This window comes from Dama dama, chromosome 19 (genome assembly GCF_033118175.1).
Source record: "Dama dama isolate Ldn47 chromosome 19, ASM3311817v1, whole genome shotgun sequence".
NCBI classification, from domain to species: domain Eukaryota; kingdom Metazoa; phylum Chordata; class Mammalia; order Artiodactyla; family Cervidae; genus Dama; species Dama dama.
In genome coordinates this window covers 77,507,539-77,526,291 of record NC_083699.1, presented here as the reverse complement: position 1 = coordinate 77,526,291, position 18,753 = coordinate 77,507,539, and the positions used below count along the sequence as shown (strand labels likewise).

The 18,753-nt window shown below is 45.5% G+C and overlaps 1 protein-coding gene across 1 annotated transcript in view; it reads right to left on the bottom strand.

The window, feature by feature from the left end:
• Nucleotides 1-18,753, bottom strand: part of DSCAM (DS cell adhesion molecule) — a 664,082-nt gene that overhangs the window by 135,691 nt on the left and 509,638 nt on the right. The window contains exons 12-15 of the mRNA XM_061168054.1: nt 17,017-17,213; nt 15,159-15,255; nt 14,288-14,416; nt 5,422-5,589 (exon numbers count right to left, since the gene is read on the bottom strand). Coding sequence (XP_061024037.1) covers nt 5,422-5,589; nt 14,288-14,416; nt 15,159-15,255; nt 17,017-17,213 — 591 coding nt within the window. The remainder of the gene's footprint in view (nt 1-5,421; nt 5,590-14,287; nt 14,417-15,158; nt 15,256-17,016; nt 17,214-18,753) is intronic.

The following is an 18,753-nucleotide window of genomic DNA, read 5'->3' as shown; positions in this document are numbered from 1 at the left end:
ACATTCAACATTTAAGAATTTATTTAACACTCTTGAATTGAAATTGCACTAAAACTAGAAAGCATAATTTTTTTTTTCCAAACCAGAATATTTACCTTATTCCTACTCGAAGAGCAGGCTAGAGGTAAGAATTACTGATGAATGTGATTTTCCAAAATGTATAGTTGCTGCATTTTTTACAGAAACTGAAACTATTCAATTTGTAAAAGAGTAATAAATGAAGACTATATTTATAGTTCCTAATGTTTATTCTGGGCAAGGCTATGTCCTGCCTGCATGCTTAGTCCTGTCTGACTTGTGACTCCATCAACTGCAGCCCTCCAGGCTCCTCTGTCCATGGGATTTTTCAGGCAAAAATACTAGAGCGGATTGCCAATTCCTTCTCCAAGGGATCTTCCCAACCCAGGGGTCGAACCTGCGTTGCTGGCATCTCCTGCATTGCAGGATTCTTTACCGCTGAGCCACAGGTAAAGCCCCATGACAACTGCAAATTTCTGTGAAAAATGATAATTCTTTACCACTAGCGCCACCTAGGAAGCCCACTAATTCTGTTTGGCTGAAAATACAAGGTGGGCAGGCCCTTCCTAACTGTCAAACCCACAGTGGTCCCCGGTCATCTCCAGTATGGGACATCTGTTTTTGGTCCCTCCCACAAAGGCAGGACAAGCTGTTTTGTTCATTGTTGTGTCTCAGACGCCCAGAACAGCACTTGGCACATAATACGTGCTGAATGAATAATAATTTAATGGAGTAAGCTATTTATTTGATAAATAGTCACTAAATGAATTCATCCTCTCCCCATTTAGGTATCAACTGTTCTTCAATTTATTTGGTTCTTACTAAATTCTATCTTGGTCTCCTATGCCCAGCAAAGAATGTTCTGCTCACCCAGGCTACTTCTCTTTTTTTGGCCATACCATGCAGCTTGAAGGATCTTAGTTCCCCTGCCAGGGATTGAACCCGTGCCCCTGGAAATGAGGGTGTCCTTTCCTAACTGCTTGATGCCGGGGAATACCCCAGGCTACGTCTGTCAGAGATGAGCATGTTGTTGTAGACTGTGTCATTATATCTCAGTGCGTTTTTACACCCCGGTCTCTGCCCAGTTTTGGACCTGGCACATGGTAGACCCTTAGCAAATTCTCCAATGAGGAGCCAGAGATAGAAATTCAGGAGTGACTTACTGGGCGACTCAGCCCAGCCCCATAAGCAAATAAGACCCAAGCCTCTGGATGAAGCCAGGAGACTGCTCTGAGGAGGAGAAAGTAATCTGAGAGCAGAGGGGAGGCGCTGTACTAGAACGTGACGTTTGACCTGCTTTTCAAGGGAGAGGACAGAAAAGGGGCACAGACCTCAGAGGACTCCAGACGTGGGCAGGAGCCGCTCACATGAGGAGGAGGGGGCAGGAAGGGAGGGTCATCACCGCTCGGGTCACAGGGAGCCTGGTGTAGCTTCAAGGTAGTAATGGGGTAGGGGTGACCTGGGCCTACACCTTACGGGCTCCTTTCCTCAGCAAGTGGGCAGTGAGAGGCATCCTTGGGTGTCCTAGACTTGGGCACTGGCATGCGTGCTAAGTTGATTCAGTTGTGTCCGACTCTTTGTGGCCCTATGAACTGGAGCCCGCCAAGCTCCTCTGTCCATGGGATTCTCCAGGTAAGGATACTGGAGTGGGTTGCCATGTCCTCCTCCAGGAGATCTTCCCCATCCGAAGATCGAACCTGCGTCTCTCGTGTCTAACCCATGTCTCTTGTGTCTCCTGGATTGGCAGGCAGATTCTTTACCACTAACGCCACATTGGAAGCCCTTGGGTATTGCATCGCCATAAAAAACGAGCAGGTCTATGGCTTCTAGAAGCTTCCATCTGGGGATTCTCACTGCTTAAGTGATGACCTTATTTCTTCAGGGAAAGACGGCCATAGGGCTGGAAAAGATTCCCTTGAGATGGCTGCAGCTCCCGAAAGAGGTGCCTGTGGGGATCCTCCTAGAGGTGGCAGGGACAAGCCCTGTCACTCCAAGCAGAGCTGGAGAAGGAGACGTTGATCAGGAGAGCTGCCCTCCTTTCTACATGAGTCACACGTAAGAAAATGGCTGTCTGATTCCAGATATACAAACCTATGCAGCAAGACAAGGCAAGTTCTGGTTTGCAGCTTTTCTTTGCTCATGCCTGACCTTCCAGCGCATTCTCCCTTAACTAGTCTGAAGAGTGAATGATGAGTTGTGGGGCTGCCTGGTGAAACCCCAATTGTCAGCCCAGGAGCCAAAGCAGAGGGGGGCGGGGTGCTCTGTGTCGATCTGTCTGCAGAGATGCCTGGGAATGGGCTGCACACAGGTGACCGGTGACCAGGAGCGGCTGTTTACCTGACCTCCTGGGCAGGAGAGAGAAGCGCTGCCATGGCAACGGCCAGCTGCAGGGAGATCACAGAGGAAACGGCAGAGAAAAAGCCACCGCGCCTGCACTGGTCATGGTGATGGGGAAAATGGTGCAAAATGCACCACTGGAAACCATCCCTGCCTTGAGAAGGCTGTGGAGGTGGGCAGAGTCAGAAAAGTGGCTCAAAGGAAGGAGAAGGCTCAGCCCTGACCCAAAGCTTTCGTTCTGGGGGCAGCTTATTCTCCCTAAATCCTCAGCATGATGAAATTTCAGGAAGTGAGTGTGTTGTTTACATCAATATTTAAATAAGATTCTATTTTTGCAGGAGCTTATTAACACTCATTTCCTACTTATTTCAGAACCATGCAAAGTACTTTCAGAAATTAGGGTTTTTTCCAATTACCCAACATGTTTGTGGTAAGGAGTAGAAAGACATCATTAAGTGAATCTTGCAGATGAGAAATCACACAGAGAGAATTTCCAAGCATTAGAAGTGGCTTGCCCTCAGACTGAAGCACAAAGCTATCCTATCTCTCACCCTTGAAAATGATTTTTCAACAACTGATGTATCCAGAGTTGGAAAATGGATATGTAGGTGCAGTTCAGGAAAAACAATAAATGTGAACCTATTTCCTTGAGGACAATGTTGACTATGCATAACAAAGGAGTTAGATTTTGGCATTTGCTTTCATCCAGCAATCCTACTTCTTTGGAATTTAACATAAAACATATTGTTGGAAGTGGCAAAAGATATATCACAGGATATATCAAATGATGCTCATCACAGTAGAGTTTATGATAATGAAAACTTGAAGAGAAATGCAAATCAAAACTACAATGAGATGTCACTTCATACCAGTCAGAATGGCCTCAAAATGTCTACAAATAATAAATGTTGGAGAGGGTGTAGAGTAAAGGGAACCCTCCTACACTGTGGGTGGGAATGTAAGTTGATGCAGACACTATGGAAAGCAGCAGGGCTGTCTCTTACAAAACTAGAGAATAGAGTTGCCATGTGATCCAGAATCCTCACTCCTGGGAATATATCTGGAAAAGATTAAAACTCTAATTTGAAAAGATACATGTGCCCCAATGTCCATAGCAGCACTGTTTACAATAGCCAAGACATGGAAGCAACCTAAATGTCCATCAACAGAGGAATGGATAAAGAAGATGTGGTACATGTACAAACGGAATATTACTCAGCCATGAAAAAGAGCAAAATAATGCCATTTACAGCAACATGGATGGACCTAGAGATTATGATACCAAGTGAAGTAAGTCAGACAAAAGCAGGTATTGCTTATATGTGGAATCTAAAAATGATACAGATAAATTTATTTACCAAACAGAAACAGGCTCACAGACATAGGAAAAAACAATTACAAAAAGGGAGAGAGGAGGAGAGGTAAATTATGAGTTTGGGGTTAACAGATACATACTACTATCTGTAAAATAGCCAAGCAATAAAGATCTACTGTATAGCATAGGAAACCATTCTCAATATCTTGTCATAAATTATAATGGAAAGGAATATGTATGTATATATGTGTATATATGCCTATATATAGCTGAATCAATTTGCTGTTCACTTGAAATTGGCACAACATTGTAAACCAGCTATACTTCAATAAAGAAAATAACTGACATACCTAATATGGGATTTATTAAAGAAATGGTGGAAGGCAGGATTACAAACTTTAGGAAGTCTTTAAGAGATGTAGATAAGTGATGTCTATTCAAAGTGCAATTAGTGAGGGTAACAGAGAAGTGAGCCTTCATCAGTGGCTCACTGGTAAAGAACCCATTTGCAATGCAGTAGACACTGTTTTGATCCCTGGGTTGGGAAGATCCCCTAGAGAAGGAAATGGCAACCCACTCCAGTATTCTTGCCTGGGAAACCCCATAGACAGAGGAGGCTGGCAGGCTACAGTCCATGGGGTCTCAAAGAGTCGCACAGTACTTAGCGACTAAACAAAAACAACTAAAGAGAAAAGTAAGGAACAGAGTCAAGAACAACTGCAGTTGAAAGATTCAGCGACCTCTTGTGGAAGCGTCACCTTTTGGAGATGATCCCCTTAATCTTGGAGACGGAGAATGAAGGTCTGAGGCCAAGCTTCCACCTTCCCTGCAGCAGTTGGGGGTAGCTGATCAGTTTTGAGTGCGGGCAGGAAAAGAAAATCTAGGTTTGGGGTTGGATACTCTTTTGCACACCGGCCCCCTCAAAGATGAGCCAGGCTGTGGTTCTTTCCCTTTCCTTATGCAGAAAAGCCCTAAGGCAGCTCGCTTGCTCCTCTTCTGTAGGAGGCAGGTTGCAGGTGGAGTCCACTGCCCAATTGCTTAGTCCTCTGCAAACAGGTTATTGCCAACCCAGGCGACCACGAGCAAACTTCTGTATTGAAGGCTGTGTGTCTGTGTGTGTCTATGTCTGTGTGGGTGAGCGTGCACGCATGCATGCGTGATGAATAATTTAGTGTGTGATATCCATGTATCCATCAGTAACTCTAGGTGGTAGGATTGTGTGCACTGTTTTGTCTTCAAAATGCCTATCTCAATCTTCGACGTTTTCAACATGAAATACTTTGTCATAGGAAAAAACAGCAATACCATTGATGATGGAAATATTGTTGTTTCCAGTCAATAAAATTATCTCTACCACCTTCCCCCTAGTCCCCAAACAGAGAATATTCTAGCTGTTTTCTAGTTAAGTGATCCTTCTTCCCCTGACTGCACTGGGACTTGGGCAAGACAGGCTCCTGGCTCTCCTGTCAACCAGGATTCCACGCATCCAGACAAAAGGGCTGTAAGAACAGCGTGGTTCTTTAAATCTCACCAGATCATTAGCCTTATATGTCTTTCTTTTAAGTCCTGGGTGTGAGAACCTTGACCTGAGTCCTGTTTGAAGAACAGTGCCTTCAAAGTAGGCAGAGAGTGCTGTCTGTGTTTTTGATGGGCGTGGAGCTACAGAAAGTGCTCATCACGGCTGTGACTTTGCATTAATCATCTGAGCCCCACAAGCCCGCTCCCAGAGGCCCCCTGCCCATCAGACGTACCTGCCTCGTCTGCGGTGATGGACAGCTCGTTGCTAGGCTCACTCTTGCCAATCCGGTTCTTGGCGTACATGCGGATGCTGTAGGTGGAGGAAGGGTGGATGTCAATGATGGTGGCCGAGTTCAGCTGAGGGGAAACGTCTTTGGTTCTCTGAGCAGAATCCCAGGAGTCTTTTGGGTTTTGTTTTTCAAAAAAGAAGAGATAGAGACATGAGTTTTTTCCCTCTGCCTTTGAAAGTTCACAAGTAGGAATTTTTAAAAAAAGAAAGAAGGAAAGAAAAAAAGTTACAACTCAAACTGAATTCTCAATGCAATGCTGCCAGTATTCTGGCGGGCTAGCCATCAGAGGGGATGCAAAACTAAACATTCAACACCCACATTGTGGGGTACAAGGCTGTGGGCAGCTGGTTTCAGGGAGTTTTGTCCAAGGCAACACAACAGACTCCCTGGCAGAAATCAGAGAGGAAAACAGAAGTGGGGGAAGCTTATGCCAATAAAGTGAAAGACAGCTACTTCCAAGCACTCATGGTACAAGATGATAAATATATATATATATATATATATATATGGTTTGAGCAGCCCTCCACCCAAAAGAAAAAAATCCCTAGTTCTTAAAAGTATTTGAAAACCAGCAAAGCCTTTAGCCATGTCAGACCCCTTGTTCTCCAAAAGGAGGGTGGTAAAAATGAAATACATAAAAACTAATCTCAGTCTCCCCCATAAGCACTGGTCATTAAGTACACTTCTAAGTTCTAAGTTTTGAAATCATTTTTGTCTCCAATCCTTTACTGTAGGAATTATTTTCAACCACAGCTAATTTTAAAGACAGGGCATGCCTTCTACAAAGAGTTGTCATTGAATCCATGATGGTGTGTATCTGCTGGCTCTTGGGCTTCAACCAACGAATGAGCACATCAATGAAAATTTCTTATTTCAGAAAGAGTTTGAACAGGTGCTGATTGGGATTGGGAGGGGTCAAGAGATGATAGTGGTTGTGGAAATACCAAGATCCCCCTGAGATAGTGGCAGTGAGAACGCATGCATGCTCTCATGCCCCCCCCCCCGCCCCGCCCATCCCAGGATCCTCTTGCATTTGCTCTGCTGAGCTCATCAGACTTATAAGAATTTCACCTAGAATCTGAGTTTCCTGCTGGTTTCTAAGCCCCATGAGGGTATGGACCATGCTGGCCATGTTTAATGCTGCAGGCCCAGTGCTCCCACATAGCCTGGCAGATAATAAATGCATATTTCCTGGATGAATAAATACATGGCAAATAGACTTCTGCATCCTGGAAATGACCCCATGCCCTTTTCCACATCAATGATGGCCATGGAAGTTCCAAGGGCTGCTCTAACCAAAGATCACTGCGAGTGCAAGAGATTTCCTGGACTTGTAGGAGGAATATGTGGCTTCATGTCTTCCTCTGAGGGTTCTTACAGGGAATGGAGTGTATAGAAACTAGCTACTGGTATTTCCAGAAAGCAACAGTACCTTCTGAGCCCAAATGATTGAAGGGAGAAGGGCATGACAGAAAAAGAGAAGACACACTATTGATACGTATAAAATAGATAACTGATGAGAACCTACTGTATAGCACAGGGAACTCTACTCAATGCTCTATGGTGACCTAAATGGAAAGAAAATCCAATGACAAACCTAGACAGTGTGTTAAAAAGCAATCACTTTGCCAACAGAGGTCCACACAGTCAAGGCTTGTGTGAGAGCTGGACTGTAAGGAAGGCAGAACATTGAAGAATTGATACTTTCGAACTGTGGTGCTGGAGAAGACTCTTGAGAGTCCCTTGGACTGCAAGGAGATCAAACAAGTCAATCTTAAAGGAAATCAACCCTCAGTACTCTTTGAAAGAACTGAAGCTGAAGCTCCAATACTCTGGCCACCTGATGAGAAGAGCTGGCTCATTGGAAAAGACCCCGAAGATGGGAAAGATTGAAGGCAGAAGAAGAGGGTGACTGAGGATAAGATGGTTGGATGGCACTACTGAGTCAATGGACCTGAACTTGAGTAAACTCTGGGAGAATGTGAGGAATAGGAAAGCCTGGTGTGCTGCAGTCCATGGGGTTGTGAAGAGTCAGACATGGCTTGGCGACTGAACAACAATATGTACACATACAGCTGATTCACTTTGCTGTATAGCAGAAGCTAACACAACATTGTAAAGCAACTATACGCCAATAAAAATTAGTTTAAAAAGAGAAGATGCTGCAAAATAACAAATGATAGAAGAACGGAAGTATAGGATTCAATAGAGGACAAGTGATGGGAAGGAAGTTCATGCCAACAGAATGATGTATGAGTAGGAGCCTTATCCCACAAAAAGAAAGTCAGGCCTTCTGGAGAAGATAATTAGGACGACAGGGAGGAACTCCAGGCACTGCATGGTGCAGAGGCAGTTGCTAACCAGCCCCAGGAGGAAGCTGACACCTGTAGGGTTTGACGGTTCTTCCCAGGCCGTTATGGAGCCTCTGCAACTGACATGGCCATGGAAACGTGCCATACCCCCTGAGGCGTGTCTAGGAGATGGCTGAGAGCTTGCAGGGATATAGTGACCGCCCATCTCCTTCTTCTGCCAAGGAAATCATGTGAATAGCCCCTGGGGAGTCACCAAGATGGGGGTCTCAGACAGGAACTGCATGGTCCTTGGAGAAGGGGTGGTATCTTTAGCTTCTTTCTTGCGATGATTAGACTTTGAAAGAAAAAGGTGATGTCAGTGATCACAACTCTTAGACTATGGTTCAAAACACTACAGGGTGGGCTTTTCAGCTATAGATCAAGAGGATGAGAAAGAGAAAGACGTGTGTTACCCTGAAGGATTTTAAAGTAACTGAACGAAGAAGAGGAAAGTCTAGTGAAATTCCCAAAAACACTCTAGCAAGTGATATGACTCACAAACAGGGTGTGGCTACCCAGGAGAGGAGCTGAGAAAGGGGCCAAAAATGCCACTTCTGATCTCAGATTCTGAAGTGCACATGGACTGGTCATGGGTTATAAACAAAGTGTGCTTGAGAATACCACACTTAGCATTAAAAACAGACCCCAGGGAAATTCTGACACTTGAGGATGGAACTGCAAATTGAAATACAAATAAAACTAGCAAGAACACATGACAGACAAAATAAAGATACTTCTTAGGAGGAATATGTCATGAGCAGAAAGGCATGCCTAGAGATGGAGTTGGAGGATGCAAGTATGGATGGGAGATTTGGGGTAAGGACATGAGCAGGAAAAGCAGGGTGAAGAAAGAAATGCTTGTGAGGACTGATTACAGGTCTTGCCCAATGGAGGAAGGGGAGGGTGGTTTCTAGACTCCCAAGTACATGTAGCATTGAGGAGATTGTGTAAGTCATACAAAGATGGTTTGTAAGGTATCTGTTTACTGAGATGTGGGTTGGCTAAAGGGACCTGTAGGAGATGCTGAGGATCCCAGCACAAGTAAGAGTGGAGAGTTGCTGCTTCTGGGGTCCAAGTGGGTCAAAGGGAGGAACTGTACTTCTGGGGTGCAGACAGGACTGAAACCTCAGAACAGGGCCCCTGATGGAAGCTGTACACAGAGAACAGTCTCTGTGGGAACTTTTTGCACTGTTCTCTAGGTCTGCCATGGGGCAGGAGAAGGAGAACGGGGTGGCAGAGGATGAGATGGTTGTATAGCATCACCGACCCAATGGACAGGAGTCTGAGCAAACTCTGGGAGATGGTGAAGGACAGGGAAGCCTGCCATGCTGCAGTCCTTGGGGTCACAAAGAGTCAGACACAACTTAGCGACTGAACAACAACAACCCAACAACTCTGAAGTCAGAGGGAAGTGGAGTCTGCATGGTGTGGACCACGGGGCTCAGCCTCGGAGAGAAGAGCAGACGCCGGGTTTGGGCAGAAGTCAAGGTGGTGGGCTGAGAAAAGCTGGAATCAAGGTGAACTCAGGTTTCGGAGCAGCGTCTGCTCACTGGGTGCCCTGCTAGACATTTTACAAGGGTGACTTCTGCAGTCCCCATATTTGTGGGCATACTGGAAACAACTCAAAGCTTTCTGACAACTGCACTTTCATATCCATGCAGTCAGAATCTCTGGGGGTGGTACTTTTAAAAAAATTTATGCTTTAAAAAATACCTCTCTCTCTCTGGGAGGTTGTAGCATGTGAGAGCCACAAGGGCACCTCTGAGATTCATGGTGCTATTCCTACCAGGGAGAAAAACAAGCCTCAGAGAGGGTAGGCAACCTGGTCTGGTTAACAGAGCAAATAAGTGGTGAAACTGGGTAATGAACCATCTGACATTAAAACTGGCATCCATATAGAACCTCATGTGGTTAGAACCACATGAGGCTCCATCCATGACTTAGCATCAGGCATTTAATTGTTTAAACAGTTAGTAATTGCTTCTTGGCATGAAAGCTATAACAAACCTAGACAGTGTATTGAAAAGCAAAGATATCACCTTGCCAACAAAGGTCTGTGTAGTCAAGGCTATGGTCTTTCCAGTGGTCATGTACAGTTGTGAAAACTGGATGGTAAAGAAGGCAGAGGGCCACAGAATTGATGCCTTCAAACTGTGGTGCTGGAGAAGACTCTTGAGAGTCCCTTGAACTGCAAGGAAATCCAACCAGTCAATCTTAAAGGAAATCAACCCTGGATACTCATTGGAAGGACTGATGCTGAAGCTGAAGCTCCAATATTTTGGTTACATGATGTGAACAGCCAACTCATTGGAAAAAACCCTGATGCTGGAAAAAATTGAGGGCAGAAGTAAAAGAGGGCATCAGAGTATGAAATGGCTGGATGGCATCACTGATGCAATGAACATGAACTTGGGCAAACTCCAGGAGATGGTGAGGGAAGGAGGCCTGGCGTGCTGCAGCCCATGGGATCAGGAAGAGCTGGACACCACTGGGGGACTGACCAACAGCTCTCTGGGTCATTCTGCTGCACAGATAGAGTCTGGACAGACTGCATTTTCGATTGGATTCTGACATCCTCATGAAGTGGGGATCTTTACTTCCATTGTGAAGGTCAAGAAGCTCAGACCCTGTCATTGAGGTGTTGAGAAGTGAGGCTGGGATTTGACCCCATTGTGTTATCCCCAAGTTCTAGGCCAGCTTCCTGCAGCATGGGACCTTCAGAAGGTCTCTGTTGGATATCTGATGAGATTTGATTTCAGTTTTCTAGGAATCTGATGGAAGTCTCACGTGCTTAGAGGAAGACTTCTGACGAGCTTCTGACTTGGCACGTGCTTGTTGATGAGTCCAGCTTGAAGGGGATATGACCTGAGTCAGGAGGACAGCAGATCATCAAGGACAAATGTTAGGCAGTGAACTTCATTTGGAGAAGAACTGTTAGAGGCTTGAATAAGTGAGGGTGATCCAAAGTCTGAGAGGCAAAATTATGCAAAAGGTAGAAAATGAAGACGTGGCTCGGAGGACGAGACCTATGGTGTTGGGCGAGAGAAGGAAAGATCAGCACCTGATGAAGCCACTTCTGCTCTGTCTTCTCCTTGGATGAGAGCCCTTGTGTGAAAGGAGGGGGGGACTAAGGCACTAACCCGGGGAGTGACTTGTGAGGCCTCGGGCAGAAGGCACCCAAGAGGGGATGTGGGAACATGGCAGGCTGCCCTACAAGAAGGAAGTAGACACAGTAGGCTGCAGGCTGATGGGCTGGGCTTGCACACGGGGCAAGATGCTGGAAGGGGATGGAAAGGGGATCTCGGTGTCCACCTGGAGGAGAAGCAGTGGCCACTAGGAGCTCCCAGTATGTGGCAGCCATGGAAACCAGCAGGACGCAGCCTACATGAAGAAAGTCAAAGGTTCCAGACGAGGGAGGTGATGGCTCCTTTGTGCCTGTGCCCAGTCAGATGACCCCAGGGGTGCTGCCACGGGGCCTGAGCGGAGCTGAAGGGCCAGGTGATGGTCCGAGGAGGAACACGCAAAGGAACTTGGGATATTTTATTTTTCTTCGCAAATGGAAAAACTAAGGCGTGTCATCTGTTTTCAAACCATGCAAGGGAGGTCATTTGATCAAAGAGTTTAGGGGTGGGAATTCAATCCACAGCAACGTCATAAAAATGTCAGAAGCTCTCATTAAGAAACTTAATGGAATGCCATTAACAATAACAAAAACATGTGTTTATGGAACTAAATAGTTGATCCTGAAATTATACATGGGAAGCTAAGAAAACACTGGAAGGGAAAAGTTGCAAGGGTAGGCTAGCCTTACCAAATATTAAGACATAAAGCCTCTATGATTAAAACAGTCTGGTACTGCTGCATTAGTATATAGGTAAACCAATGGAATAGAAAAGTCCAGAAATAGATTCAATTACATATGGAAGGGGGGCAGCAAACGATGAGGTGGTTGGATGGCATCAACGACTCAATGGACTTGAGTTTGAACAAACTCTGAGAAGATACTGAAAGACAGGGTAGATTGGCGTGCTGCAGTCCATCAGTCACAAAGAGGTGGACACAACTGTGTGACTGAACAACATATGAAAACTTAATATGTGATAAAGGCAGCATCTGAAATCACTGGACCAAGGTGGATTTTTAATAAATGATGTTGGGGCAACAGATGACCCATTTTTGGAAAAGATAAAATCAGATCCATCTCTCCCAGTGCACACAAGAGTAGACTCCAAATGGACTGGAGATCTTAATTTAGAAAAGGGAGGGAAAGAAACACAAAACAATAGGAAAAAACAGGCTGATTTATTTTATAACCAGAGTGCAGAGAACGATTTTTCTAACTTCAGTCAAAACCCAGATGCAATAAAAGAAAATACTGATAAATTAAAAAAGACACACAGACACACAGTTAAATATGAGTTCACACATCTGCCAGGCAAGGAAAGGAGAGAGACTGCAGGAGGACATGAAAGGGAGGCATGGGCTTGAGTGTGGACCTAGGATGCATCCCTGTGGAGGTCAAATGAGGAGTGGGGTCTAAGCAGCAGGTGGGGGTAACCATAGTCACTGTGTGGTCCAGGGATGGGAGGGCAGCCTTTGAGGGACCCTTGTCACAGGTGATGCTGTGGTTGCCCATTTCACAGAGCAGGATGGCGGCGGGGGTGGTTATAGCTGGTTAGAGATATGGCCAGACACACGCTGAACCCAAACTCCCTTGAGGAATCACTGGATCATCACGAGCACCTGGAAATGACCGATCCCCTGAAGACAGGGAGGCGGGTAGCTGCTCCCCTGACTGGCTGTGTGGGCACTGGCTACCAGACCTGCAGTCCTTCTATTAGTGCCGACCTGCGAGGCTGGTGGCGGGGCGGGAGGTCTGTCCCTCTCTCTGTAGACTCTGCAGAGCATCCCACTGTGTGTGTCTGTGCTGTTGCCGAGTTTTCATTCTTGCCCTCAGTTTCCAGGCTGTTCTCTGAAAGAACATGCCCGTCTCACCTAAGAAACTTCAAGACCCAGATCTCAGAACTTCTCCATCTTTGGTTCTATCCTGACCTTATTTCTTTGGAACAAAGGCAGGGCCTCCTCTCTGCCCTTGGCCCTGGGCAAGCCCACTGGTCCTGATTTCTGAAAGATCCCTGCTGGGGTCAGCACTGCCCTCAGTTTGCTCACCGGCCGCCCTCTACCTCCATCTCCTGCACGGGATCTGTTATGTTTCCAGGGGACAGTGTGACCACGGCCACCATGCTCCTCTCGGGAGGCTTCCTCAGGGTCCATGGAAGCAGCACCTCACTTCCAGGTCTCTGGCTGTGGCTCAGGGGACCAAGCTGGTCACCATACCTCTTCTGACATCTTTTCTTACGCGTCTCTAACCCAGGACTTCTAGCCATCCTCAAGCACTATTGCTATGACCTCTATCCTTGGTTTGATGCAAGCCGTTTTCATCCTCAGTAATTCCTTTCCTTAACCCCCACCCTTAGTCTTTTGCTGGACTCACTTCCTCATCCAGTCTCGCACTTTCCCCTACCCTGCCCCTTGCCTGCTCCTAGAGAAACATTTCTGCCCACCTGATCTGCCTTTCCACATGCCACCAGCTTAATTTTTTGCTCACGAGATAAATGTGTCATGACAGTGTGCTGTGAAGTGACACACGGCACCCAGAAAGTGAGAAACGAGGCCACTTTCCTGGGCTGTGAGACTATCAAACCCTCGCAAGCTGATGCTGCTCTAATTCCTCATGTCTTTGTGTCCAAGTCCAGACCTGGAGCCACAGTGGTGGTACCCTGCCCTCGGCCTGATGGGTCCTAATGTTCAAAGTGGCCCTGTCATTGTTGCTTTAAGATGATTAACTGGTGTGCCTGATGTGGTCCTGACAGCTGGTCTGTTTTATTTCTGGGCTCCTGGTGAGCCGGCCACTTGCCCAGAGGAAGCACAGGAGTGCTTGGCTGCATCTGTACCACCAGCCTGTCCCTGCACATCCAGGAGGTCCCTGCAGGGTCAGTGCTGTCTCAGCAACACGTGGCCCTCTGCACAAACCACCACGGCTCAGCTCAGCCCATGGACATTGAACGCAGCCAGTGCTCAGGGATGTGGACACAAGGGAAGCAGAGGGAAGATGGGAAGGTGGGAAAAATAATGCCGGTGGCCGGGTTGGGTTGGCAGCAGCCTGTACACCCTTTGGTGGTGACAGGGCCAAAGTGACCCACAGGGAGGGAGCAGATTGAGGTCCTGCTTGTTCAAGGAGAAAAGGGGCAGGGCTGACCCAACAAAGAGACCTCAACACAAAATCACTCCCATCAAAGGAAATCGGGGTGGGTGTCCTTCATGCAAGGAAGGAGATAGACTGGCAAAAAAGAGCTCCCTCTGAGTTTCCCAGAGTCCAGGTTGTGCTTACAATGAAAGGCAAGCAATAAAAGAGCTTCTGGAAGTGGAAGTACAGCTGGAGGAAATGAAGGACTTACCTGATTTATTTTTGCATTCAATGTCATAGCCCGTGATAGGGCTGTTCCCGTCAAAGCCCATGGTCCACCTGAGGGTGATGGTGCGCGCCTTCACGTCTTTGATCTCAATTTCAGGAGGATCTGGGGGCTCTGTGTGGTCAACCGAAAACCTGGGTTAGTTTGAACATCGTTCAGCCATAAGATGCCAGTGAAAATCCCGAGTGACTCACAAAAGCTTTGTCAGCACTCAACACGGCAGACTTTTTTTTTAAACCTGGAAGTATTTTTTTCCTAATCGCATTTTAGGATGGAACAATTTCACTTTTCCAAATTTGCCAATTTTCATAGCACTTATAAAGCTGGACCAGACCTGAGGATTTACATGTCACTCTTCTGGTCTGGCTTGGGATCTATTAATTCGGAAACTATTTTGGCCCCAAATATGAAACTTTCATTCAGATCATCTACTTGTTTAGCCACTCTATCGTGTCTGACTCTTTGCAACCCCATGGACTATAGCCCGCCAGGCTCCTCTGTCCATTGGATTTCCCAGGCAAGAATACTGGAGTGAGTTGCCATTTCCCTCCTCCAGGGGCAGAACATCTAGTAAGGATTCCTAAATTTGAACAAAAAAGGCACACTGTCTGGGCCACCCAGTCAGCTGACCCAGCTCCTTTATGGACTTTGCTCCCTCTGTTTTGGGGCTGCACCTTGGTATAATCGTGAGATCTGCAAAATGAAGCTTTAGCACCAACTTTGTTCAGATTCAACACCTTCTGAGGACTTGGACGTGTGATGTGTCAAGCTGAGCCCACCCGGGCACCCGAGCCTGGGAACACACTTAGTGTCCTGACACGGGCGAGTTTCTCCCCCTAGGTTCTGTCCGTCCTACCTTGCACCGTGAGCTGAATTATTCCACGGTCCTCCCCGTAAGAATTGATAGCATGACAGGAGAAGAAGCCAGAATCTTCTCTTACCGTTGGCAAAATCTATGTGTAAAGCAGAGAGAAATCCATCTTACCCAGAGGAATGCAGAGAGAGAACAACTCAAAGGGCTCTTGGTTATAAAAATCTCTCCACTCTCACTCTCCTCCCAGCCCTAAACACACACATAAACACACACACACACACACAAGGACACACAAAACTGAGAACAAATTATTTCAGCACAATTGTAAATGTGCAGATGGATAGATTCATGTCAGCTGCCAGCTCATTAAATTGGATGTGAAATTTACGTAGGATGTCAGGTTCAGGTTGACATATATTCCACATACTCCCACTTTTTAAAATAAATCTCATAGTGGATTCTTTTTTTTATGTTGAGAAAAATGTTTTTATTAAATGCCTTCTTTACATTATTGATACATGTATGTTTGTCTCTAAAAGACAATGATGAGCCTCAGCCATCAATTTCCAAAATATTCACAAGTCAGTAGAGCCCAACCTGATGGAAGTTTCTCTGTATCATTTGCAGAGTGTCCATCAGACCATCATGTACTATGTTTGTAAATATTTAAACAGTGTCATTGGGAGGAGTTTTGGTTAAATCTCATAGTGGATTTTTAAAACAGACAGAGCAATCCTGCCTAAACAAAAACAGATCTATAAACATTGCAATAAAGGTTTGGTCTCCCAGGACTCCAGGATTGGGCCTAAGAGTGAATCAATATCCACATTTCAAACACAGGGCTTTTTTTTTGTTTTTAATTTTTTCTCATGTGTGTCTTAGAGCATCATTTCTCCCCCATATTAAAAGAATCACTCAGCTAACTACCAGCAGTGCTAAAAATTCTGAGACTGCAATACTTTTTTACTCTGGGTTTTCCCCCAAGAAGCAAAATATTTTCCTTGTAATATTTTTGTGGCAGAGTCCTTCTGACTTTTTCTTCAGGAAGTTAAAAAAAGATGCACAGTACAGGCTGTCATTTCTCCAAAATTACCTGTCATTAAAAGATGCTGTTTCTCCAGACATAGAGAACAGACTTATGGACATGAGGAGAGGGGAGGAGAGGGTGAGATGCATGGGAAGAGTAACATGGAAACTTACATTACCATATGTAAAATAGACAGCCAACGGGAATTTGCTGTATGTCTCAGGAAACTCACACAGGGGTTCTGTATCAATCTGGGGGGGGGGGATGGGGAGGGAGATGGGAGGGAGGTTCAAAAGGGAGGGGATATATGTATACCTATGGCTGATTCATGTTGAGGTTTGACAGAAAACAACAAAATTTTGTAAAGTAATTACCCTTTAAAAAAAATGCCATTTCTGTCCTATTATTATTATTACAGTTTGTTTCCCTGCCATGTTGGCAATAATTTTACTCTTAACCACATGTAGGATAAAGCACTATTTTTGCAGGCTACTCTGGAATCCCTTTATATAAAAGTAGAGAGATAGTGTTTCATATATGTTTCTTTTCTTTGAGATTTTTTTTTTGACATGGACCGTTTTAAAGCCTTTATTGAATTTGTTTTCTGTTTTGTTCTTCTTATTAAAAAGTTGTTTGGTTTCTTGGCTGCAAGGCATGTGGGATCTCAGGTGTCCGATCCAACCAGGGATTGAACCAGCACCCCCTGCATTGCACGGCGAAGGCTAAGTCACTGAATCACCAAGGAAGTCCCGTTGGAACTGTTTCAAAAGGTGATTTGTGGCTTTCTCCCACATGCACTCACTTAAGTGAAAGGACAGGATTATTCTGCCTGTGAAGGTGGGTGCTCATCTGTCCTGTTTGCCACACTCTTACCTGCAGAGTAGAAATCACCTCCTCCCCCACCTCCTTGGTGGACACGAGATAACGGGCCATTTCAGGGTTAATGATCCGGTCCTCTTTCTCCCAGCGGACTATGATGGGCTTCTCACCGTGGGCCGTGCAGCTCATTTCCTTCTTTTGACCCTGAGTGGCCAGGGTGGTGTTTGGGTAGGATGTAATCATCGCAGGAACTGAAAATCCAAAAATGACACAGCTTATTCGGCAAAGCAGGGTTCACGGTTTCCCCACCATAACACATGGCTCAATTGCATTTGAGATGTTTCTTGGATATGTATTGGCTGAGCAATAATCATGATCAAAAGAGTTGGAAGGGTGGCAGAAAAATGAAACTGGACTCAATGAGCCCCAAGCAGAAATTGCTGTGTGGTTTCCTATTTGTGTCTGTGTCGGAGGGGGGGTGGGGGTGGGCGGGAATTACTCTCTTCCAATCCCTATGGAAAATAAATTTATGTCCCCTAAAACACACAAGAAAATGATGTGACTTACTTATTAGACAGGAAAAGGGGATTCCATTGAGAATTATACTCTTCCTTCCATAATCACCTACATTTCCAACTATCCTTGTCAACTATGGGAATTTCTGAAACCTTGTTAGTCATCTGATTGGCTAACTAATCCTTGAAGTCACCTCTTGGCATCCCTAACCCACAGTTCTGGAGACCTCAAAACCAGACTTCTCCAAAAGTTTATAGCAGGGAATCCCATCTCAATGTATTGAGAAAATGGGAAACTTTATTTGTGAAACTTGTCAAGTTCCCTCCCTCCATCTCAAAATTCCTCTTGATGAAAGTGAAAGAGGAGAGTGAAAAAGTTGTCTTAAAACCCAACATTCTAAAAACTAAGATCATGGCATCTGATCCCATCACTTCATGGTAAATAGATGAGGAATCAATGGCAACAGTGACAGACTTCACTTCCTTGGGCTCCAAAATCACTGCAGATGGTGACTGCAGCCATGAAATTAAAAGACACTTGCTCCTTGGAAAAAAAGCTATGACTAAATTAGGCAGCATATTAAAAGTTAGAGACATTACTTTGCCAACATAGTCCATCTAGTCAAAGCTATGGTTTTTCCAGTAGTTATGTATGGATATGTGGGTTGGACCATGAAGAAAGCTGAGTACCAAGGAAATGATGCTTTCGAACTGTGGTGTTGGAGAAGACTCGTGAGAATCCTTTGAACTGCAAGGAGATCAAACCAGTCAATCTTACCAGAAATCAGTCCTGAATATTCATTGGAAGGACTGATGATGAAGCTGAAGCTCCAGTACTTTGGCCACCTGATGTGAAGAACTGACTCATTGGAAAAGATCCTGATGCTGGGAAGGATTGGAGGCAGGAGGAGAAGGGGACAACAGAGGATGAGATGGTTTGATGGCATCACCTACTTGATGGACATGAGTTTAAGCAAGCTTTGGGAGTTGGTGATGGACAGGGAGGCCTGGCATGATGTAGTCCTTGGGGTCACAAAGAATCGGACACTGAGTGACTGAACTAGTGTGTTGGAAAGACTCCTGAGAGTCCCATGGACAGCAAGGAGATTAAACCAGTCAACCCTAAAGGAACTCAACCCAGAATATTCATTGGAAGGATTGATTCTGAAGCTGAAGCTCCAATACTTTGGCTACCTAGTTGGAAGACTCATTGGAAAAGCCTTCAACTATGGGAAGATTGAAGGCAAAATGAGAAGGGGGATGTAGAGGATGAGAT